Genomic DNA, 22,436 nt, shown 5'->3' with positions numbered 1-22,436 from the left:
CTCTCCCTCTCCCTCTCCCTCTCCCTCTCTCCCTCTCCCTCTCCCTCTCCCTCTCCCTCTCTCTCTCATATATCCCCCTCCACCCTGTGAGTCTGTGAGTTGCTTCTGGCCCACTAGAGGGCACCTGCACGCCATGCAAACTCGTCTGCACAGGCCAGGGGAGTGGGGGGAGCCTCCTCTCTCAGGTGAGCCTGCACCCCTAGGGCCTCCTGCATTTTCTCAGACCCCCGCACCCCAGGGCCCAGCCCTCTCTTGGGGAACACTCAGCTCCTTTCTGGGCCTCCCCGGGGAAGGGGTGCTGTGGTCCCGACCTGTTGCTGCACCTGAGACACCCCCTTTCCGCTCTCCCCGGCCCCCCTCAACCACCGGCTCATTTTGCAGATGAGGAATCCAAGACTCCCGGTGACCCAGCCTAGCTTCCCTCACCCACTCACTCCGTCCCCCTCCCTCCACAGGGCAGTGGCAGCGACGACACCGAGATGCGCTACTCCTCCCAGTACGAGGAGCGCCTGGACCCCTTCTCCTCCTTCAGCAAGCGGGTATGTGGTGCTGGGGCCCTGGGGCCCGCTGTCCTTGCCGACCTGTCCCTGGCCTGCCAAGGAAGGCCCCAGTCATCCGGGCACCCCTCTGTCGCCTCACCCCGCCGGCCTGTCCTCTCCCTCTGAACACCCAGCAGCACACCGACTCCCACACAGGGAGGCCAGAGCTGGCCCCCAGCAGGCGTCAGGCCTGGCTGCGGGGTGGGGGACGCCTTGGGGCTCAGGGACCAGATTGGCCCCCAGATGGAGGGCAGAAAGCGACTGACCAGTGCAGCGCCCACTGTTAGTGACCGGACTGGGGCTCACGGTGAAGCACTCCTGCCGGCCACCTCTGGACCTGTGCAGCCCTGATAGATGAAGATGGGAAGGAGATGCCTGGGAGGGAGTCCCTGGGGAGGTGCCTGCAGGGACCCCGCAGCCCCACCCCATCCCCCTGAGCTGCTCTGGGAAGGAGCAGCCGACCAGAGCAGCCTACAGAGAGGCAGGACCCTTGCTCTGCCCAGTCAGGGCCTACAGTGACCCTCTGGGGTCCCCCCTGACCCCCCTTTCCCCTTTAGGAGCGGCAGCGGAAGTACCTGAGCCTGAGCCCCTGGGACAAGGCCACTCTCAGCATGGTGAGTCCTCGACGCCATGTCCTGACCCCAGCCCAGCCTGCCCAGCCTGGGGAGCGCCAGCAGCCTCACTGGACCCTCCAAGGTTCCCCCACGACTGCTTGTGTGGCCCCGGCCAGAGCCCCTCTCTGGGTAGATGCCCGAGTTGTGCTGGGGAAAGCACCAGTCCAGAGTCTCTGTGGCCCCTGCCCACTGCCTGTGGCAGTGATTTGGGGGCCCAGCTGCCGTCCCCTGGATGCCCCTTGCAGGAGTGGGTGACTTCCCGCCCCCCATTGTTCCCCAGGGCCGTCTGGTTCTCTCCAACAAGGTGGCCCGAACGGTGGGCTTCTTCTACACGCTCTTCCTGCACTGCCTGGTCTTCGTGGTGAGTGCCCTCCCCAGCCTCTGGGGGCAGCAGAGAGACCGTTACTGTGGCTGAAGCGCAGACCTGCTCATCCACCCTCCTACTCCTGAGCTTTGTGGCCCTCGTTCCCCACCAGGAGGCTCCCATGAGCCCTACGCCCCCCAAGCGGGCACCAGCCACCTACCCTGTGGAGTGGACACGTGACCCTAGTCGAGGAAGGGCTAGGTGGGGGAAGTGACATGGGGGTATCTGAGGTAGGAGGGGAAGCAGATCCAGGCCAGCCAGGGACAGCCCCAGGGTGTTCAGTGCAGCACGTCCCTGCCTCTGTGTTCCCATGCCTCAAGGGACCCGCCTCTGCGTTCCAGCTGTGTCCCCGTGGTGCCTGTGGTGGAACCAGCCGACCAGACCCAGGTGGCCTGGGAAGCAGGCTGATGGCCCACAGCCCTGGGTGGGGCCCGCCTGGAGGGCCTTTGCCTCCAGGGAGGGCAGGGCTGAGCCAGGCCAAAAGCTCACTGGCTCCATCCTCCACCCCCCTAGGTGCTCTACAAACTGGCCTGGAGTGAGAGCGTGGAGAGGGACTGCTCCGCATTCTGCGCCAAGAAGTGAGGAGCCCCCCCACTCCTGCCCCTGCCCCAGGCAGCCCCATCCTGAGACCACCACCTCCACTGTGCCTCCCACTGCCCCTCTGCCGCCACCTGGTCACGTGGTATACCCATCACCCCACCCCCACGCCACCCCTCCTTTTCCATTCGGTCTCACAAAGGTTTCTGTGGCCCCACAGGTTCGCTGACCACCTGCACAAGTTCCACGAGAATGACCACGGGGCGGCGGCCGGTGACTTGTGGCAGTGATATCCTGGGGCCTGCCCGCACCACGACCCCCAAAAGCAGTAGCTGCCTCCCCAACCCCTGCCTGCTTGCTCAGCTGCCTCTAATCAATTAGGAGACTGCCCCCTGCCCCATGGACCCTGTCCTGGCCCTCTACCCTCAGGCCCCAGGTCCCTGGCCTCGTCCCAGACACACCAGACCCTCCCGTCCCTAGGACCCCCAGTACCCCGCAGGCCCCTCAGACTAGTGACCCGATGTCAGCTCCACTCACCTCTGGCCCAGCTGGCAGACCACCTGGTGACGGCGGTTGAATAACCACTGTTATCTGTTGGCCATGGTAACGGATTTGAATCCCCAGGGCTCTGGGATCTCTGTGGGCTCCCTGGCACCTTACAACCCACTCCACCCCCCAAATGTGGAGGGTCCTTCTTTGCAGGCCAGTGGGCTGAGGCCAGCTCCACCACCTGCCTTGGTCACAGAGCTGTCAATGGTACAGGTTCCACGAGAGGTCTGCTCATTGACCCCGCCCCTCCCCCACCCCTCCCCCAGACCCCTGATGATTGTTGCTTTTTTTCTCTATTAAGATATTTTGGCTTCTAGATGAAGAGGGATCCCCAGGGAGCCCAGGCCTGGTGCTCCTCCGACCTGGGGCTCCTCAGGGGTCCAGTGTTCTGGTCACATAGAGCCAGCCACGGGCTGCTCGGAACCACCCCTCCCCCCAGACCCCTCCAAGTTAGAGCTATGACTTCCGCTTTCAGCTGTGCACATCTGGAATAAAGCCCTGCTCGCAGCCAAACTGGGTGCCTTGCGTTGTGTCTGGGGCTGCCCTGGGAGGCGGGTGGGTGCTGGCAGCGCCGCCCCGGGAGCTGAGCCTGCTATTGCAGCTGGTGTTGATGGGGCCAGCGCCGCTCTTCCTGTCCCCAAGAATGCCCGCGTCCATCCAGAGACGCGTTAAGACCCAGAGCCACAGTGTGCGGTTCTCCTGCGCAGACAAGGGACTCCATGAGAGGGACATTCATTCCTTTATTCCAAAGCACCTGTCAGGCCAGGGGCTGCTATGGGCGAGTCCCTGCCTGTTCCTGGGGACCCTGCTTCCCTTCCTGATGGACCCCAGTCATCCTCTCCATGTCTACACTGTGTCCCAAGTCCTTGGGCCCCTGCTGGCCACTAAGAGTCCCGCCTGGCCAGTCTCCTCATGTGGGTCCCCCACATCCAGACGGAGAGGTGATTCCTTTGGTCTGGGGCTGCAGATGTTACCCCACCTGTGTCCAGCTAGCCCACAAGGTCGGCTGTAAACCACAGTTGTCCCTGGGGACACCCTCTGCCTCGGTCTTCACCCTGAAAAGGGTAGAGCCTGTGTGTTAGGGGCCCCACCCCCCCACCCTTCCTGGACAGCCTCATCACTGCTTCCCGCCCAGATGGCCCTGTTCTCCCTGACGCCACTCTGTCCCCTCATGACAGCAGCTCTTGACCAATCTCTACCCCTGCCTCCACCCCCAGCACGTCCACAGCTCCCAGCAGTTCCTCCTTGTGGGCCCCAGTCACTGAGCAGCCAGCCTGCCTCTCGAACTTCCTCCTCTGAGCTAGTGTCTGGCCTGAGGTGTCATACTCCGGACCTCCCAGGCCACCTACAGACCCCAGGAGGGCTCAACCCACCACTCTGACCAGGTTAGTCCACTAGGGGGTCAGGCTGTCTCTCCCTCAAAGGGTGGGGTCTGAAGTCAAGGCCACCCAGCGTGTGGAGCCTGCCTGCCCCTTCAGCAGGCAGGCAACAATCCCTCCCCAGCCTCATTCATGGGTCTCCTGGTTCCAAGCCAGGCGTCCAGGCCTGTGTACAGGCCAATCAATGGCTGGGCTACCGCCTAAGACTTCATTCACTGTTTGCTGGCCAGGGCCTGTGGGGGTGGGGTGGGAGATGTGTGCGACAGGGACCAGGGACCCAGAGGAGGCCTGCCTTGCCTCTTGGCCTCTGGGTGGCAGTGCCACAATTGACGATTGACGGTCCTGGCTGAGGACCAGCCACCACTTACAGCCACCCACTACACACTCCAGACTCCAACTGGTCCTTTGGTTAAGAGGATGATATCTCTTCCTGACTCCTGGGAAATGGAGGGGAGCCGGGGGGGGGGGGGGGGCGGCTTGAGAAAGGTTCATGGGTTCTCTACAAAGGTCAGAAGTAGGGAGGACATAGATGGAGATGCTCTAGGCTAAGTCAGTAAACCAGGGCCAGCCACAGGACTGCCAGGGGAGTTGGTGAAGTCACAGCAGTCAGTCAACCTGTGGGGGACTGAGGGGCTGGGCTGGGGTCAGGGGGGTCCTGGGTCAGAGGGAGCTCAGCATCCCAGCCCTCCTGGGCCAATGGGAGTCCTTGGTTTATTTTGGCCAGATTCCTCTCAGTCTTTTGGGGTGGGAGGCGCCAACAGATCCGGGGCCAGGAAGCCAGGGCTGGGGTCCCGTGATCTGGACCTCTTGCAGGGCACTGTCTGCTTCCCCATGCCTTGTGAGTTGGGAGGTGGGGTCCTACCCAGGAGGGAGTCCCCGCCCTGTGGTCCCGGCGATTTCCGGCCTGGGAGGCCCATAGAGAGCAGATTGATTAGAACCAGACGCCCACTTCCCTCATTTCGACATCTGTGCCTCCTTGCGGTTCCCATTGTCCGCGGCATAGGGTCCGGTCACCGTGGTTACCCCAGAGGGATGCTTCGTGGGCATCCGCATCCCACACCCTCCATCAGCAGGCCACCCACGCGGCTCTTACCAGACGCACTTTCGGGACCACCCCTACCCCCCCTATGACTCTGGGGCCACCTCTGCGCCTGTACTCCAGCAGTTCGCTTGTCCCCCCCTCTTAGCTTCCAGCCTTAGCCTGGAGGGTCCGACCCCTGACCTTGGGCCACCGGTGGGCGGCTGGGGGTGAACAGGGGGGCCAGCTTCCTAAGTCCTAGGCCCCGGGCTGGGTGGGCCCACCGCCCAAGGGAAGAGGGCACCAGGCTCCTGCGCCGCTCGGGTTCAGCGGCGCGCAGGGGGCGCGGCGGGGGCGGGGCGGGCGCGGCGCGGGGGCGGGGCTCCCTCCGAGGGCGGGGCCGGGAGCGCGCGGCGCGCGGGCGGGGGGCAGCGGCGGAGCAGGCGGGGCGCGCGCCGCGCGGGGCTGGGCTCGGAGCGCGGGGCGCGCCTGCGGGAGGCAGAGCGGGGGCCGGGCCGGGACAACGGAGCGCACGAGCGTCCGAGGCCGTGGACCCGGGAGAGAGGAGCCGCCGCCGCCCGCCGCCCGCCGCCCGGAGGGAGTCCTAACCTGCCGCGGGCCATGAGCCGCCGGGCCCCGGGAGCCCGGCCGCGGTCCGGGCAGCGCTCCGCCGGCGCCCCGGCCCGCCCGGCCGCAGCTGAGCGCCTGTAGGTACGGCCTGCTTGTCCCCAGTTGCCCCGTCCCCTCGCGCCCCCGGGGCGTGAGCGTGTGTGCGCGCCCAGCTGCTCGGCGGTCCGCGCGTGCAGTCTTTGTGTGCGCGTGTGGGAGAGGGGCGCGAGGGGCCGGGGCGGGCTGCGCCCTGCGGGGCCGGCTTCCCACCCCTTCCTAGGTGCCCCGCCGCCACCGCAGCAGCTGTGCCCCTGCCCCGCTTGGGGTCAGGGTCTTGGGAGGGAGGGGGCCTCCTCCGGGCCCAGAGGAGGGGTCTCCAGGGGCTGCGGGTAGCGGGTCCCATCGCTCCTCTAGGCTAGGGGCGGGGGGTAGCCTAGAATGAGCGTCGGGGAGACGGGCTGAGGTCGCGAGGGACCACATCCGCGCCCCCACGCTCCAGGCTGCCAGCCGGCACGCCTCCGGGTAGCCCAGGCTCTTTCTCACGGCCACCGTTGCTGACCCGCCCACCCGTCCCCGCAGTCCCCGCAGTCCCCGCAAGCCCGGGCTCTCCGCCGAGGGTGCGCGGTGCCGGCGCCTTTAAGAAGGGGCGGGTTTGCGCCCACCATTCAGGCTCGTCGGCCTCGCCATTGAAGAACCTGCTGGCCGCGCGGCCCCTACCGCGCCTGCCCAGCTGGCCATGGCCAGGCAAAGAAAGCACTCCCCCGGGACTACCAGTAGGATTTTCTGGGAAGAAGTCCACGGCGGGGGGCCCTCGGGAGTGATGGTGGTCCGGTTTCAGCCCGAATCTGTCTTTCCGCCGACTTGGCACAGGGATGGCTGAGTCCAGAATCTAACCTGGGTGGAATCCCCTCTCGGGGCCTTTTGAGCGTCCTTTCTCTCCTTGTAAAATTGTGTGCGTGGTGGTGGTGGTGGTGGGGTGCCTGTCTGCTTGCTGGATGCACCCTCATCCCCACCCCACCCCAAGTTGAGTTACATCCCCTCTAGCACAGGTAGCCTGGGAGGAGCAGGTTGCCTTGTGAAGGTGGATGCCCATCCCGGTCCCCTGACCCCCTCCTCACTCACACTTGAAACTAATCTCTCCCTTCTGGCCCTGGAGAACATTGACTGGGGGGGGCTCCATGGCTCTGGGGACTTTGGGAAAGGGCTCTAGCAATGGGGACAGCTCCATAGTTGGGCCTGGGTCAGTGTTTATGAGGGGATCTCCCACACGCTGCCTCCTTCCCTCTCTGAAGGGCCTCTAGGGCAGTGGTTCTTAACCTTCCTAATGCCACGACCCTTTCATGCAGTTCCTCATGTTATGGTGACACCCCAACCATAAAATTATTTTCGTTGCTACTTCATCACTGTTTTTTGCTACTGTGATGAATTGGGCGACCCCCGTGAAAGGGTTGTTTGACCTCCAAAGGGGTCGCAACCCACAGGTTGAGAACCTATGCTCTAGAGGTTTTAAAGTTTCTGAATCCCTTATCCTCACTCCCACCCTCCAGACGGTGTGTCAGCCTCAGGGTTGGGACACCCTTGGGGGTACCTGGACTGAGCTCTTGGTTTGCAGCTGGCTCGAGACGAAGGTCATCGTCACAGCAACTTTGTGGGTCTGGTCCTGTTATTGCTGCCGCTTACTGGAAGAGAAACGGTCCGGTGACTTGTCCAGTCAAGCCACCTCTGTCTAACCATCTCCTGGTCCTTACCTCCTGCATGACCTGCCTACCACCTACGTTCTGGGAAGTAGGAAATTGATGTGTCCCAGGGCCCATGGCTCCTGTTTCCGGGTAAGGGGTCTGGTCCAGTCTTAGAATCTGTTCCAGAGTCACTGGGCCCTGGGGAGGTTTCTCTCCCCTCCTTACCTGCTTGGGTGTATTTATGGCCGGGAGTGGGGACTTTTTCAGTATGACTCCCTGTATCTCCAGGGGGTCTTAGCCCAGCATCTGGTTGGTCAGATGGACAGACAACAACATCCTGTTCCTCTCCTGGTCAAATGGGCACCTGGGCTGCAGAGACTGCCAACCCTCTGGGGCTAGGACCCACCTCAGGCTGCATGAAATGACCCCTCCCAGTTTGGGGCAGGAGATAGGCCAGAGCCATTGGCATTGTGGAGGTGGGGCCAGCTGTTGGAGCAGAGGGGAGGGGGGGATGGGACCCTGCCCCTCTGAGTGGAGGTAGGGTCTTGGCAAAGGAAGAGCAGGGCCTGGAGGAAGAGGATGTCTTAGATTCTGGATGTGGACCGTTTGATGTGATGATGCAGTGGGGGAAGGCGGGGACTGCTTGGTCGGTGGTTCAAACTCACCAGCTGCTCCACAGGAGAAACATGAGACTTTCTGTTCCCGTAGGAATTCCACCCTTGGAAACCCACAGGGACCCTTCCACTGTGTCCTGTGGTGTCAAATGAGTTGAGAGCAAGGGCAGCAGTGGGCATGGTCAGTGTGAGGGGAGAGAGCCCTGGTGGTACCAGGGGTTAAGCACAAGACTGCTAATTGGAAGGTTCTGACGGACCAGCAGCAGCTCCATCCTCACCACCAGCAAGTCCATGCTGACACACAGCAACCTCGTAGGACAGGGTGGAATTGGCCTGTGGGTTTCCAAGACTTTGTGTATGGGAGCAGAAAGTCTTTCTCCTCCGGAGCAGCTGGTGGTTTTGAACTGTTGACCTTGCCATTAGCAGACCAATGCCAACCTGCTGTGCCACAGGGCCCCACCATGGGAAAGAAAGGGAGCAGGGTGCCAGGAATGCAGAAAGTAGAAGCACAAGAGCTCTCATTTGTAAACATGTGACTTAGTGAGTCCAGAGGCCAGCACCACGAAGGTGGAGCTGTCGCCCTCCATCTTCATGGAGGAAACTGAGGCCCCGGCTGGCTGCACTCACCCAGCCCAGAATGGGGAGCTGGGATTCAAGCTCAGAATCTGTGCAAACCTCCCTGAGCCCATACAGCCCAGGGATTGTTTGTGGAGGCAGCACAAGCTGAGGCTCTCTTTGCAGTGGGAGCAGCTGTCCGATGCAATTCTGAAGCCCTAGACCAGAGGGTCCTCAGGCCAGTGAGGCTTTTTGAGGTGGGAGCTGTCAAGAAGGTTGCGGGGTCAGTGAAGGTCAGGGCCTGGGGACTGTGGGAGAGATGTGCTCCCCAAAGCAGGCCTGGCACCAGCAGCAAACTTGGGAGGATGGACCAGGGCTGCTCAGACCGTCTTTACAGCCCTGAAAAGGGAGTGTCCCCACCCTCACACTCACCACCTAGGGCAGGGTCCCCAAGGGCTTTCAGTCCACACCTGCTCCAGTCACCAGCCAGGGCGACACGCTCCCGTGCCCCCCTGTAGCAAAGCCCCTAACAGATGTGAGCCAGCACTCCTGCCCATGGCTGCCTCTTGCAGGGGCCAAGGGGAGGGGTCATTAGGGAGGAGTCCGGGATCAGAGCCTGCCCTCTGGAGCCCTCCCGGGGCAGCCTGCATCATGCAGAAGCAGAAAGTGCCCACAAACAGGGAACTCTAAGACACTCCAGGCTGGCCAGAAGCAAGCCACCCTAGCTGGGATCCTTAGGAGCAGAGTGGACAAAGAGGTGTCTGGAAGAGGCTGTCTGGTAGAGGTGGGAGGAAGTGCTAGCCAGAAAGGGGGCCAGGCTCCCAGGTTCAAGGAACCATGAGGGTGGGAGACAGAATGAGCTCTGTCCCCTTTCTTATGTGAGAGGGGCCCCCAGAAACCAAAGAAGAGGCTTGGGGTTCCCTATCCTAATGGCCCTGTGCTTACCCCAGCCCAGGCACCAAGGGACTTACCCCACACCTGGCACTTGGGGGCACAGACCTGCTGGAAGGAGCCAGACAAGGCGGGCCCTTCATGGTGCTAGCTGGCCAGTTTGTGCCACGGGGCCGTGGATGGTGACAGAGAGCTGGCTTTGCCCATGCCAGGGCTGGCAGTCCCCAGTGGCAGGGAGGGTCCCAGTCTGAGGTGGGCGGGGCTGCCCCACCCACCACACCCAGTGCCGCCCACTACACCATCGATCCATGAGTGCTCCTCTTCCGGTTAGCCGTCTGTAGAGCTTATGAATATTTTAAGAACTGACCCAGCATGGTGGCCTCCGGAAGTGCTGGCCTGTAGGGACTGAGGACAACCCACCTCCTCTTGTCCCTTCTTTTCAGTCTATGCTATTTTTAACCCCCTGAAAGGCCCACAGCCCTTTCCCCCAGACCCCTGCCACACCGGGCTGGACCTGTGTCTGGATTGGAAGAGCCAAGGTTAGGGACTGTAGGCTCCCTCTACCCCTGTCCCTTCCCCTTCCCCTCTACTCCAAAGAAGCCCAGTCCACTGCTTCAGCCCGATGACACAGAAACAGAAAGATACTCCCTGAGTCCTGGGAGAAAAAAGCCCTGGTAACATAGTGGATACATATTGGGCCACTAACAGCAAGGTCAACAATTTGTAACCACAAGAGAAAGGCTAGGCTCCCTACTCCTGCAGTTACAGTCGCAGAAACACAGGGGCAGTTCTGCCCTCAACATCAGCTCGCTGGCAGGAAACCTGGGTTCAGGAGAAGGGTTGGCCACAGTGGGGAGGGCCTCATGGGCCCTGCTGCAGGCCCCCAGGAAATTCGGGCCTGAGGGACAGCCCAGGGCTGGGCTCTCCACCTTCCCTGGAGGCCTAGGTGGTGGTGGAGGCAGGTGTGTTCTTCCCGCCCCCACACCCAGGGGACAGAACAAGAGCCAGGTGCCCCAGAGGATGGCAATGCCCGGGGTGGGGGCGGGGGGAACGACAGACTGGAGAAGGCCCCAAAGCACCATGTCTGCTAGAGGTGGGGACAGGAGGGGACTGAGGGAGTACAGGGAGAAACGTTATCGGGCTGGACGGGACAGGGAAGGCTTCCGGAGGGAGTGGACCCTGGAGTAAGGGTTGAAGTTGAATGGTAGTTAGGGAGATAGGAGAGGAGAGGGTGGGGCAGGGGCAGGGCCCCCAATCTTCCCAAACTCTCACGGACTCTCCGTGTCCTCTAAGTCCTGTACCAAGTTACAGGCCAACCAACACCAGCACCACCTCCTCCTCCAGGAAGCCTTCCTGACTAACCTCCCTGCTCTGCCTTCCCCCTCCCACGTCCAGCCTCCCTGCTCTGCCTTCCCCCTCCCACGGCCGGCTTCTCTGAGGAGAAAAGCCGGTTTGAAGACCTGTCCAAGTGGCCCTGTGAACTCCCAGGGGTTGCCCCAGTGCCCGGGAGTTCCTGATGACAGATCAGCATTCAAGGTTGTCCCAAGGCCCAGGAGCCCTGCCCATGATCTCACACAAGTAGAGCAGCTATTTTTACCGGGTATTTAATTACCCACTGCAGATCCAGGGGGAGAGAGGAGCTGGTACCCCCAGGAGCTTCGAGGGAAGGGGCATGCCGGAAGAAGCGGGATCCCAGGGCTGAGGGGCAGGTGAGGACACGACACTTTGTTGCAGTTTCTGGCAAGTGCAGGCCCTTCTGCCCCCACAGGGAGGGGATCCCCAAGGCAAGTCAGGGCTACAGCACCCCACTTATTTTCCTTGGGTGCTTTCTGCCTAGATGTTTGGGATGGGGTGGGGGTGGAGGTACATACATGCAGAGGGCTGGACCTGTACCTCCTGGGGCAATGCACACCTTGGAGGTTGAGGCCCCCAAGTGACTGACAAGATGCTCCTGCAAGTAGGCAGTCAAGGGCTGGGATCAAGAAGAAGAGGCGGCATTCAAGAGAGGACAGTTGAAGAGGTGACTCCAGATTTGGGCCTTTTCAGGCTGAGATTTGCACAGGAGCAGAGGGGAACAGGATTCCAAGAGATGGGATATGTGGGGTGTGGGTGGTAAGGGGGGCAGGTTCAGGCTACTGTGAGAGCCGGATATGTGCGGTGACTTGGTCTTCCTTGAGCCACCAACTCTGGGTGGTGGCCCCTGTGCCCTGGCATCAGGCCAACAGGTGACCTGCCACCATCCAAGCTGTGACATACCTTGGGTGCTGCTGAGCACAGACCTTCAAGCAACCCAGGTTCACTGCTTAAAGATAGTCCAAGCCTCAGGGAGCTGGCATGGAGGGTGGGGTGGGGGGAAGGGAGGGATGAAGCAGGGGGAGGGGACAACACACCAAGGATTTCACATCAGGTGCGGGCAAGGTGCTCCTGTTCTCCAAAGAACAGGACGTGGTCAGCAGGCCTTCCAACTGCCAGACAAAAGTATATTTGAGCAGAAACCTGAAGGAATGATGGGGGCGGGAAAGGAGAGCATTCCAGGCTAGTGCAAGAAGGATCCTGAGGGGGAGGTGCCTGGGGAGCTTTTAAAGCAGCAAGGGGGAGGTCCCGCGGGCCTGGGCTTTTTCTCCATTCCAGGGACCACTGAGAAGGAGGGCGCTGGCTGTATGGTTCAGCCTGGGCTGGGTCCTGGGGGGACAACAGGTTATGGGGCAAGGATGAGATGTGAGTCAGGCTCTGAGACCAGTAAAGGCTACCAACAACTGCAGGCGGAAGGGTCTGTGGATTTGGGAACAGTGGCCCCGGGTGGTAAGGAAGAGTTGGGGTCCTGAAGGAATTTGAAGGTGGAGCTCACAGAACTGCATCGTGGGAGGGCTTTGGGGGGCTCGTGAGAACCCCCACTTCAAGGCACCTGTCTTCCCAACTGCCTCCAGGAACGCTCTGGGGTCCCTAACATTCCCCGAGGAGAGGATCCATGCAGTACCCCCTCCCCCTTGCCTTTCAGATCCGGTGTCCTACCCGGCGGGGCCTGCAAGTTGGGCCCCCAGCCTCCGCAGCCCCTGGGAGCAGGGGAGCCCCCCGGCCCTGGGGAGGAGAGAGGGGCTGCTCGGGGCCGGCGGGTCAGCAGGCGAGGGCCGCTCTCCTTCCGCAGCCGCTGCCGCCCGGAGCTGCCATGGGACGGGCGACATGACCGGTGCCGGCCCCGCCACCCTGGGCCCCGACTGGCGGCGGTTCTGCGAGCTGCACGCGCAGGCAGCCGCGGCGGACTTCGCGCACAAGTTCTGCCGCTTCCTGCGGGACAACCCGGCCTACGACACGCCCGACGCGGGTGCCTCCTTCTCCCGCCACTTCGCCGCCAACTTCCTGGACGCCTTCGGCGAGGAGGTGCGCCGCGTGCTGGGGGCCAGCCCGGCGCCCCGGGGGGCGTCCGAGGAAGCCGACGCCATGGATCCCGACGCCGCGGGCCCCCCGGCGCTCAAGGCGGCGGCCCACGGCCACTCGCGCAGCTCGGAGGACGTGTCACGCGCGGCGGCCAGGGCGCGCGTCCGCAAGGGCTTCTCGCTGCGCAACATGAGCCTGTGCGTGGTGGATGGCGTGCGCGACATGTGGCACCGGCGCGCAGAGCCCGAGCCCCCGGCCGAGCCGCGCGACCGGTGGACGAGGCGCCTGCGGCTGTCGCGGACGCTGGCGGCCAAGGTGGAGCTGGTGGACATCCAGCGCGAGGGCGCGCTGCGCTTCATGGTGGCCGACGACGCAGCCACGGGGCCTGGCGGCGCAGCCCAGTGGCAGAAGTGTCGCCTGCTGCTGCGCCGGGCGGTGGCTGGCGAGCGGTTCCGCCTAGAGTTCTTCGTGCCCCCCAAGGTAAGTGCGCCTCCCTCAGGGACGCAGGCCTGGCCTGGGCTGGGGGGCCAGCAGGGCCAGTCTAGTCTGGCTGGCAAGGTGGACGCTGGGAAGGCTGGCCGACCCCGCCCTGCTGTGGTGGGCACCGCCCCTGCCCACTCTCACCAGCCTGTGATGTGTGTTCCCAAGATAGGGCTTGCAGGAATTAGGGCTCTGCTCACCCCTCAGCAGGTCCCTCTGGCCGAGGACAGCCGATTTGAGGTGGTCAGGGCCCCCTGCCTATGGCAAGAGAGTCACTGACAGCAGCTTGTCCTGAGTCCCCTTAGGTCCCTAGCCTTGGGGTAGGCAGTATGCTCCTGGTTCCCCCAACAAGGTGGTCCCAGGGCACAGAAGAAAAACCAGACACTGACTCAATCACACAGCCATGGGGGCAGAGCCAGGCAAATTATACCCATGGGCCCTGGGAGTCCAGGGATGCAGCAAGATGCAGGCTTCGGTCTCTGTACACTGGGGGGCTGCAGGGAGGGAGCAGGCTGTGCTACCGCAGCCGCTAGTAGAACCACCCAGACGTCTGCTCACCCCAGAGCCTCGTCAGTCACCTTTGGCTCTTATTCCATCTCCTCGTCAGCCCCCTCCCCACTGGAGGTGCAGACCCAAGGCTCCCCAAAGCGGATGTCCATGTATCCTCATGGGCTCGGGGAGGTGGCTTCCCAAGGGTGTGGAGACTCTCTAAAGGACAGTCTCTCCAAGTCACAGGTCCCCCGGACTTTCCAGGGGCACGTTGGGGCCTTTTGCTGGCTTGAGGAGCCCTGGTGGCATAGTGGGTTGGGCTGCTCACTACAAGGTCAGCAGTTCGAAACTACCAGCCGATCCTCAGGAGAAAGAGGAGGCTTTCTACTCCCGTAAACAGCGACAGACTCGGGAACCCACCGGGGTAGTTGGTTCTGCCCTGTCCTGGGTCGCTATGGGTCAGCGTTGACTCGATGGCAGTGAGTTCAGGGGACTGGCTGGCTCGGACACCCACCTATAGATTCCTGAAAGAAATCATGGGCCATTAAGGCCAAGTCCACTCCTCGTCAGAGCTGGAGACTGAGACAGGAAGTAGGGCAGGGCTTGGCCAGAGTCGGCCAGAGGACAGGGACGCCTGAGTGGCAGCCCCAGCTGCCCCACTGAAAATAGCGGTATCTGTCAGCTGCTCCCAGGGGTGGGGGTGGGGACGGCTGATGCCATCACCACTCCCCCCAACCAGAGCCTGCCACCATCACTGTTGGCCTCAGGCAGGGCCCCTGAGCCATCACTGGGGTTTTCCCCACCCCCACAAGTCTGCCCTCCCACCCTCCTGTTCCTCATACATATTCGGGTGTTCACGAGTGACCCCCATGGGGGTGGCCCACATGTGAGTGGTCCCAGAAAGCCAAAGGCCCCCATGAGGGTAAGCCCCACAGGGCAGCCCTGCTGACACCACTCACAGAAACTGGTCCCCTGCCCTGGGGACAGTGAATTCTGAGGCAGGAGCTGAGGGAGCCAAGGCCTGCAGTGGTGATGCCAGCCAGGTAGCCCAGAGGGACAGGTTAGGGTAAGAGGTCATGCTGGGCCATGTGAGGGCTGCAACCCCCAGCCCTGCTGGCTGGTCGGATGACCTCGCTCCATGCTCAGCCAAGACCCTCAGGCATTGCCTCAAACCCAGCCCTGGGCTTTCTGGCCAGTGGCCCACGCTGCCAGGAATTCCCCTGTCCCTGCTACTAGTGGTCCTTCCCTTTCCTCCGGAGAAAGTCCCTGTCCCTGAGCCCAAGTCCTGCCGGGAATCCCAGTCTCAGGCCAGCCCAGAGCCCTGGTCAGGAGTGCCCTTCCCGGGGGCTGGCCCATTCACCCCCATTAAACACGTTGGGCATACTGGGCCCTTTGACTCACACCTGTTCTGGCCTGGTGACCTCGGGCGTGGGCAGAGCCTGAGCGGGAACAGGAGAACCCGGGTGCCCACTCTGAACAGAGGCGGCTGCCCTGCCCCGGCCCTGGAGACTGGCTATCCCCACCTACCCACCCCCGCCTCTTTTTATAATGAGAAAATGTCACACACCCAGGTGGGTAAAATCACCCAGGGACGTGGCCATTCAGAGAGAATTCTCTCTCTTGGGCCCCGATGCCAAATGTGCCTTATCCTCTGCTGGTGAGGAGGAGTCAGGGTCCCAAGTCCAGTGTGACAGCCACAGGCCCGGGAGGCCTTTGGGGAGGGTCTTCCAGGCAGACGGGTGGGGTTCATGCCTTCAGGAATGAAGGTGGGGTTGCAGATAGATGTTAGCCAGGTCTTGTCGCTGACATGCGGTGGGACCCTAGGGATGTGGGGAGACCATCCACTTCTCAGAAATGTCCTTGACGTCCCCTTCTAGGAAATGGGTGGGGATGCCTCGTGCCAGTGTTGCCTGGCATTCTATGCTGGGAGGGAGGGTGGAGAGACTTCGGCACCCCTAGGACGCCCGCTCACCGCCTGCTCCTCTGCCCCCCAGGCCTCCAGGCCTAAGGTCAGCATCCCTCTCTCTGCCATCATCGAAGTCCGCACCACCATGCCCCTGGAGATGCCAGAGAGGGACAACACCTTCGTGCTCAAGGTCAGGGCCCTCGCCTGTCCCCTCCACCCAACTGCCCCAGGCCCCGCTCCCCCATGGTGGTAGAGAGGGAGGGCAGAATGCAGGTCTGGGCCTCTGGTGTTGCAGGGCCTCCTGCCCACCCCCCATACCCCCCTGGGTCCAGGTGAGGCTCCTGGCTTTCACTTCCTCATCCCCTTCCCACCTAGAGCCAGCACCCCTACCCCCTGGGGACTGGTGGCCAGCCTGCAGCGGTTATGCAAATGCCTCGGTTGCCGCTGGGTACTGGAGTGGGAACCAGTCCAGTCCTACTGAGGGCACAAAGGGGAGGCGGGAGGCACCCCAGTGGGTCTAGGGGCAGCCTGCTCCTTTCCCAGGCCCCTTGTCACTGGAGTGGCCTGTTCTTCCCGGGTATGGTGGCCAAGGACATTGCTCCAGACTGCCAGGGCAATGCCCCTGTGCCTCTTCCCAGCGAGGGAAGTGTTCGTCCCCACAGGGCCTGCTTGGGCAGGAAGCCTCCTCCCTCCCTGGGGCCCCGGTTCAAGGTATATTTTTACCTATCACGATTTGTTTAGTCAGAGAAGCCCTGATGGCTAGGAGGTTGTGTGCTGGGGTGCCAACCGCAAACTCGTCAGCAGTTCTAAACCACCAGCTGCTCCGTGGGAGAAAGATGAGGCTCTTTACTCCCATAAAGAGTCACAGTCTTGGAAACCCACAGGGGCAGTTCTGCTCTGTCCTGTAGGGTCGCTGTGAGGCTGACTCAGTCTGATGGCAGCAAGTGAGTTATTTATGTGGCGATAGCTCCCCGGGTCACATCATAGCATGTGTGGCCAGCCTGACACCAGGCAGGGGACACATCTCATCGACTGGGTGGGACTGGCGAGAGACAGCCCCAGGTGGCCACCGTGTTGTCGTTGCTCTCTGCCACCTCCTCTGCCAGCTCCGATCTGGGGCTCAATTTCTCATCTGCTCCAGGCAGGCTGGATATGTGGTCTCTGTGGAACTGCGGTGCCCCGCCCAGGCCTGAGACGCTCGCAGCCCAGGCCCCAGCAGGCCACTGCCGCATGTGTGGCATCGAGCAAGTGCCTGGACCGTCTCTGTGCCTCCACCTTCTCTTCTGTAGAGTGGAGGCTGTTGGAGGGGTTTCGGGGCCAGTGAGGGGGGGGCCCCTGGCCCAGTCCATAACAGGGGTTTCCTCCTCACTCACGCTCCAGAGGGCTTTCCTCGGGGCAGCTGTCAGTGGGGCAGGTGAGCGAGGTGGCTCTGATGCCCGGCACTCAGCAAGCCAGCCTCTCAGGGTGGCCTCCTGGACCTTCACCACGCCACCATGCCTGGGCTGGGGATGCCGGCCCACCCTCACCTTCCTGGCCAGCACGATTTCCACCCAGCGTGGCGTAGGTCAGTTTGGCCTTGAGCCATTTTGGAGAGGACACTGGGAGGTAGGGTTTGCTGAGAGTGTAGGCTGTGGAGCCCACCCCCCCAGATGCTGGCCTGGGTTTGGGGGCTGCCTTTCTGTCCCACCGCTCACACCAATACACCTGCATAGTGGGTGGGGGTGGGACTGGCCCTGACACTGGGGCTGTCTGTCTGCGGTCGGATCCCTGAGTGGCAGCTGGGATCCCGTGCCCTCACCCCCTCCCCAGGTGGAGAACGGCGCTGAGTACATCCTAGAAACCATCGATTCACTGCAGAAACACTCGTGGGTGGCTGACATCCAGGGCTGCGTGGACCCCGGGTGAGTGCCGGGTGGGGCCCTGGTCCAGCCATCAAGGAGAGCAGCCTCCTAAGTAAGGGCTGAAACCAAGCTCAAGGACAGGACCCTAACCCCAGTCCCGGCCATGGCTGAGAAGGGCAGGCCTCCCACCCCACTCGGGCCCATCAGACACCAGATCTGCTCTTCGAGGATGGGGGGGAGGGGTCAAGCAGGGCCTAGGGGCCCTGAAAGAGATCTTATCCCCCCTCTTCCCACCAGAACCCAGACAGGGATGGGGTAAGCCAAGAGGCTGGGGAGGGGATCCAGGGGAGTCAGTCTGGGGCCTCAGACAGTGCCCATGGCTGGGCAGGTCATAGGTGGGTGCAGAGCAGAGAGAACAGCACGTGGGAGGGTGGTAGGGGCACAAACAAGACCTGCAACGTGAGGGGCATGGGGCAGACCTCAAGACCACCAGAGTGCTGGCTCTCAGGAGGACCTCAGCGAGAGCTCAGGGACAGGGAGGGCAGAGCCAGGGAGCCCCAGCCAGTGACAGGCCGGACCAACCACCAGGCCAGCAGCCAGCACTTGGCCCAGCTCCCGAGGGCTAATGGGGTGAGCCGGTCCCCAGGGGGAGGGGCCACTCTTTCTAATTAACAGCCTCATTTAAGGCTGCACAATTAAAGGCCCAGGCGCCCTGCTGCCACACAGACCTCCAGCCTCCAGAGTGATTGCAAGCCTTCCCGCACCACCACCCCCCCACCCACCATCTGCTCTGCCAAATCTCCCCTCTGCCCCTGTGGTGCTGCCCCTCACTCAGCCACTCCAACACTTCAGAGCCAGTGAGGCCCCAGGTGCCTGGCTCCACACACCAGGAGACCCAGGCCCCAGGCAGAGGAGGGCGCTACCCAGGCCCCACCCACCCCTGGAACAGTGCCCCTCAAAATCCACCCCTCGGGGCTAGTGAGCAGGGGCCCTGCTGTCATTTGGCAGCCTCACCAAGTGGTAGATGAGTGGGGGTGGGGGCAGCCGGTGAGCAGGGGCAGGGGAGGTGAGGCTGCTCCCATGCCGCTCCTTGCCTCTTCAGAGACAGCGAGGAGGATGCCGAGCCCTCGTGCACCCGGGGAGGCTGCCTGGCCAGCCGTGTGGCCTCCTGTAGCTGTGAGCTCCTGGCCGACGGTAGGTGGGAGCAGGGCTGGAGTGGGAACAGCCTCATGTGTGTCTTATCTACCACCCCCACTCTTTCCTCGGCAGCAGACGTCCCCCGGCCCCCAGAGACAGCAGCAACTGCGGGGACGGTGGTGACCGCCCCACACGGCCGGGCTCGGGATGCCGTCGGGGAGTCCCTGGCCCACGTCCCTCTGGAGACCTTCCTGCAGAGCCTGGAGCCCCCGGGCGGCAGTGGTGGTGGCAGTAGCAGCGGTGGTAGCGGTGGTGACAGCAGTAACACAGGTGGGGGCAGCCTGATCTCCCTGCCCCCCCCAACCCACCCCATGCCTCCAAAGCTGGCATGTCACCCCAACTCCTCAGTAGCCCTTTTAGGGGCACCTGGAGCCCCACCCTTCACCCAGGATATGATTTCCTTCCAAGCTGTTCAGAGGGTGGGGACGGGTACAGAGGCTGTGGACGGGGCTCTGCTTTGTCCGAGGTAAGGCTCTCTGCCCCCAGCTCATGGACTCGTGGGCTGGGCCGCTCTGAATTGCTCAGACGGGACTCGCTGATTCAAATCTAAAGCCTGGCTGCACCCCAATTTCCATCCCTTTACCGTCCTGATACCATCCTCCCTCCACAGGGGAGGAGGGAGCCGAGCCGGAACCCGAGCCAGAACCACAGCTGGAACTCTCCGAGTACCCCTGGTTCCATGGGACGCTGTCCCGGGTCAAGGCAGCCCAGCTGGTGCTGGCAGGGGGACCGCGGAACCATGGCCTCTTCGTGATCCGGCAGAGTGAGACCCGGCCTGGGGAGTACGTGCTGACCTTCAACTTCCAGGGCAAGGCCAAGGCAAGGACATGGGGCCTCAGGGGCAGGGCAGCCTGCCAGCCAACAGGAGGGGGGCCAGCAAACAGGCTCTGTGGCTCACACACCTCACACACACCTCTTGTGGGGGCTGTAAGCAGCCCAGCTGGCTTTCGTATCATCTATCTGGGACCCCCACAACCTCTGGCTCATCTCCAGGCAGCCCCTCATCCCTGCTCAGGTCAGATCACCAGACCCGCCTGGACCCTGGCTTTGGGCCAGCCCAGGCTGGAGCAGAGGACCAAGGCAGGAAGCTACGCCAGAGTAGGTCACACACAGAATGCCAGGCAGGAGGGCAGCTCCCGGCAGGAACTGGGTCTCCCCAAGGGGACTCCCCGTCAGAGCAGGATGGGAGACATGAAGCAGAAGACTGTTCAGGCTGGGACCACATGGAGGGGTGACCCAAACAGGAACCCAGCCTGAGCAAAGATAGAAAGAGTGGCACTCAGCAAGGAAGGACCGTCTGCTAATTCTAAGCTTAGGTGCCAAGTAAAATATAGCAGAAAAGGCAAGTGATTGTGGACGTTGGGGGCGGCTGCAGTGTGGCCAGAAGAGGCCAGAGGCTCCGTTCCCCAGCATGCCCTGCCAGGGGCCTTAAGGAAACAGAACCAGCGTCTGCTTCTCCCAGGGGTCCTCACTGGAGGAGGGGGGACCCAGGCTCCTCCTTCCAGGCTGCTGCTGGAAGCCCGCTGGTGCCCACCTCAGAGGAGGCAGCACCTCCCAGACCACTTTTTGGAGAGCAGGACCTCTTCCGTTCCTGCAAGGGGGCTGTCACGCTCCTGCCCGTGCCTCAGTTTCCCTAGCTCTAATATGGAGGCATTCATTCCCACCTCTGGGACTTTGGGGACGTCTACAGGCTGGGCTGGACGGACCTGGGTCTAAACTTGCAGTGGGTGCGCCCAACATGGAAGCAAGGAACCGGGTTCCCTTTCTGCACTCCCCGCCCCCCTTCTCTGAAGGGCCTTCTCCCCACCACCATCAAAGGCAGGTGGCCAGCACAGTGGGGGGGAGACACTCCATCACTGATCCCGCCCACCTGTGTCCACAGCACCTGCGCCTGTCCCTGAACGGCCACGGCCAGTGCCACGTCCAGCACCTGTGGTTCCAGTCGGTGCTGGACATGCTCCGCCACTTCCACACCCATCCGATCCCGCTGGAGTCCGGCGGCTCCGCCGACATCACCCTGCGCAGCTACGTGCGGGCCCAGGGCCCCCCACCTGGTAAGACACCCCCACCTGACTGGGAGGATGGCTTAAACCAGGTGACCATTGGGTGGGGGTGCTGAACACCAGGTCCCCTGTCCCCAGTCTAACCTCAGGGTGGCCTGAATGATTCCTAGGCTCCCAGACGCCCTTCTGGGCAGAAGGCTGGGTGAGTTGTGCACTGGAGGTGTGCGCAGGCGCACAGCCACTGACATCCCCCGCCCCTAATCACTGTCTCCAGACTTGATCTATGCCTGGTTCCAAGTTTGACCCCGCTGTATCATCTCGGGCCACCCCACCTGTTTGCACTCCTGCCCACCATGCTCAGCCAGGGGAGTGGAGGGGGTGGGGAAGGGAGGAAGGCTGACACCTCTGCCCCCATTGTAGAGCCAGGGCCCACGCCCACCGTGCCCGCCGCGCCCACCTGCTGGAGTGAGCCCCCGGGTCAGCACTACTTCTCCAACCTGGCACCCGCCGCCATCGGGCCGCCCGCCTCGCCCCCGGAGCCGCCAGCAGCCCAAGCCCCCGCTGTTGCCGGCCCTGCTGCCCCCTCTGAGGCTCCTCCACGCAGCCGCAGCGACAGCCCCGAGCGCCTGCGGGAGCCCGCGGGCACTGAGGAGCTCGCCGAGCCGGAGGGCGCGCGGGGCCGGCCGCGGGCCGTGGAGAACCAGTACTCCTTCTACTAGCGCCCAGCGGCCTGCTGGGGGAGAAGCGACGCTCTTCAGTGAAGACGTGTTATTAAAGAGCCTGTTTTAGGGACTGCACCCGGCCCTCCTGTCCTCCTTTCTCCTCCTTGGGCGAGACCACCTGCGGCGCCCGCGTGAGGGTTGGGAGGGGGGGAGGGGGAGAAGCAGGGGGGACATCAGTCCTGGGTGGAAGAATGAGGGGTGGGGGCCATAAGAGAAATCACAAGAGCGAGCTCATCCAGAGACTCGCTGAAGTGGGGGCCTTGAATGCTAGAATGCGGGTAGGGGTTGGGCCTTGGACGGCTAACTGCAAGGTCAGCAGTTCAAAACCACCAGCTCCCGAGGTGTGTGTGTGTGGTGGGGGGAACCCATGTGTTTCTACTGCTGTAAAGAGTTGCAGTCTCTGAAACTCACGGGGGCAGTTGTACCCTGTCTTACAGGGTGGCTAGAGTCAGCATGATGGGGTGGGTTTTGAGAACATTCCAGCCATCAGTAGCTTTGCTTCTGCAAGAATTGTGCTCTGGGCAACCCGTAACCCACCATAGCCCACTTCCGGGCAAGCTTCTGCCCCATAGCACCCCCCAGGGCAGAGTGGACATACTCCCCAGGACTTCTGAGACTTCCTCTTTGCAGGGGCAGCCAGCTGGCTGCCTCTCTCCCAAGATGCTGCTGGGTTGGACCTGCCCAGGACACACACCCCTGCCATCATGACCCCGGAAACCCAGTGGGGCAGTTCAGCAGTGGCCTAAAGGGTCACTAGATGGTAGTGGGCTTGGGTGTTTTTTTAGGAGAGCCGGTTGCAGTCCTTGGCATGGGGTGCAGGGGTTAGGGCCTCAGCATTAACCCCTTGGGGTCCCACCTCTGACCTAGACTGAGACTTGGAAGTGAACCTCCCACCCCAGCCTCTGCCCAGCTGTTCTCTGTGGTCTCCTGGCAGGCAAGAGGCCCGGCTGTGGCTCTCGCATCCTTAGGCACTGGAGACCCTCAGACAGGGCTCCTGTTAGCAGGATTGACATATGTGCTGGGCCACAGCCCAACCCACCCCACGTCCGTCTACATGCTGCCCCCCACCTGGACT

General features: G+C 62.7%; 2 protein-coding genes across 5 annotated transcripts in view; both read left to right on the top strand.

The window, feature by feature from the left end:
- Positions 1–3,117, top strand: part of CUX1 (cut like homeobox 1) — a 382,248-nt gene extending 379,131 nt beyond the window's left edge. For all 4 annotated transcript variants that reach the window (XM_075564912.1, XM_075564911.1, XM_075564909.1 and 1 more), the window contains exons 19-23: positions 456–539; positions 1,097–1,153; positions 1,434–1,514; positions 2,031–2,095; positions 2,275–3,117. In XM_075564912.1, coding sequence (XP_075421027.1) covers positions 456–539; positions 1,097–1,153; positions 1,434–1,514; positions 2,031–2,095; positions 2,275–2,344 — 357 coding nt within the window. In that variant the 3' untranslated portion in view covers positions 2,345–3,117. The remainder of the gene's footprint in view (positions 1–455; positions 540–1,096; positions 1,154–1,433; positions 1,515–2,030; positions 2,096–2,274) is intronic.
- A 9,237-nt stretch (positions 3,118–12,354) lies between these two features.
- On the top strand, positions 12,355–21,410 carry SH2B2 (SH2B adaptor protein 2). Its single transcript, XM_075528509.1, has 7 exons — positions 12,355–13,203; positions 15,687–15,788; positions 17,408–17,499; positions 18,542–18,906; positions 19,247–19,455; positions 20,519–20,690; positions 21,060–21,410. Exons 1-7 carry the CDS (start codon positions 12,529–12,531, stop codon positions 21,356–21,358), a joined length of 1,914 nt encoding a protein of 637 aa, XP_075384624.1. The 5' UTR covers positions 12,355–12,528; the 3' UTR covers positions 21,359–21,410.
- The last annotated feature ends 1,026 nt before the right edge of the window (positions 21,411–22,436 follow it).

This window comes from Tenrec ecaudatus, chromosome 12, assembly GCF_050624435.1.
Source record: "Tenrec ecaudatus isolate mTenEca1 chromosome 12, mTenEca1.hap1, whole genome shotgun sequence".
NCBI classification, from domain to species: Eukaryota; Metazoa; Chordata; class Mammalia; order Afrosoricida; family Tenrecidae; genus Tenrec; species Tenrec ecaudatus.
This window is presented reverse-complemented; position numbering and strand designations above follow the sequence as displayed.

What these genes read in the sequence shown, in the direction of transcription:
- SH2B2 (XM_075528509.1), top strand. Translation starts at nt 12,529, where the DNA reads ATGACCGGTGCCGGCCCCGCCACCCTGGGCCCCGACTGGCGGCGGTTC. An exon ending in AGTTCTTCGTGCCCCCCAAG is followed by an intron (nt 13,204 to 15,686) that starts GTAAGTGCGCCT and finishes TCTGCCCCCCAG; the next exon opens with GCCTCCAGGCCTAAGGTCAG. An exon ending in ACAACACCTTCGTGCTCAAG is followed by an intron (nt 15,789 to 17,407) that starts GTCAGGGCCCTC and finishes CCCCCTCCCCAG; the next exon opens with GTGGAGAACGGCGCTGAGTA.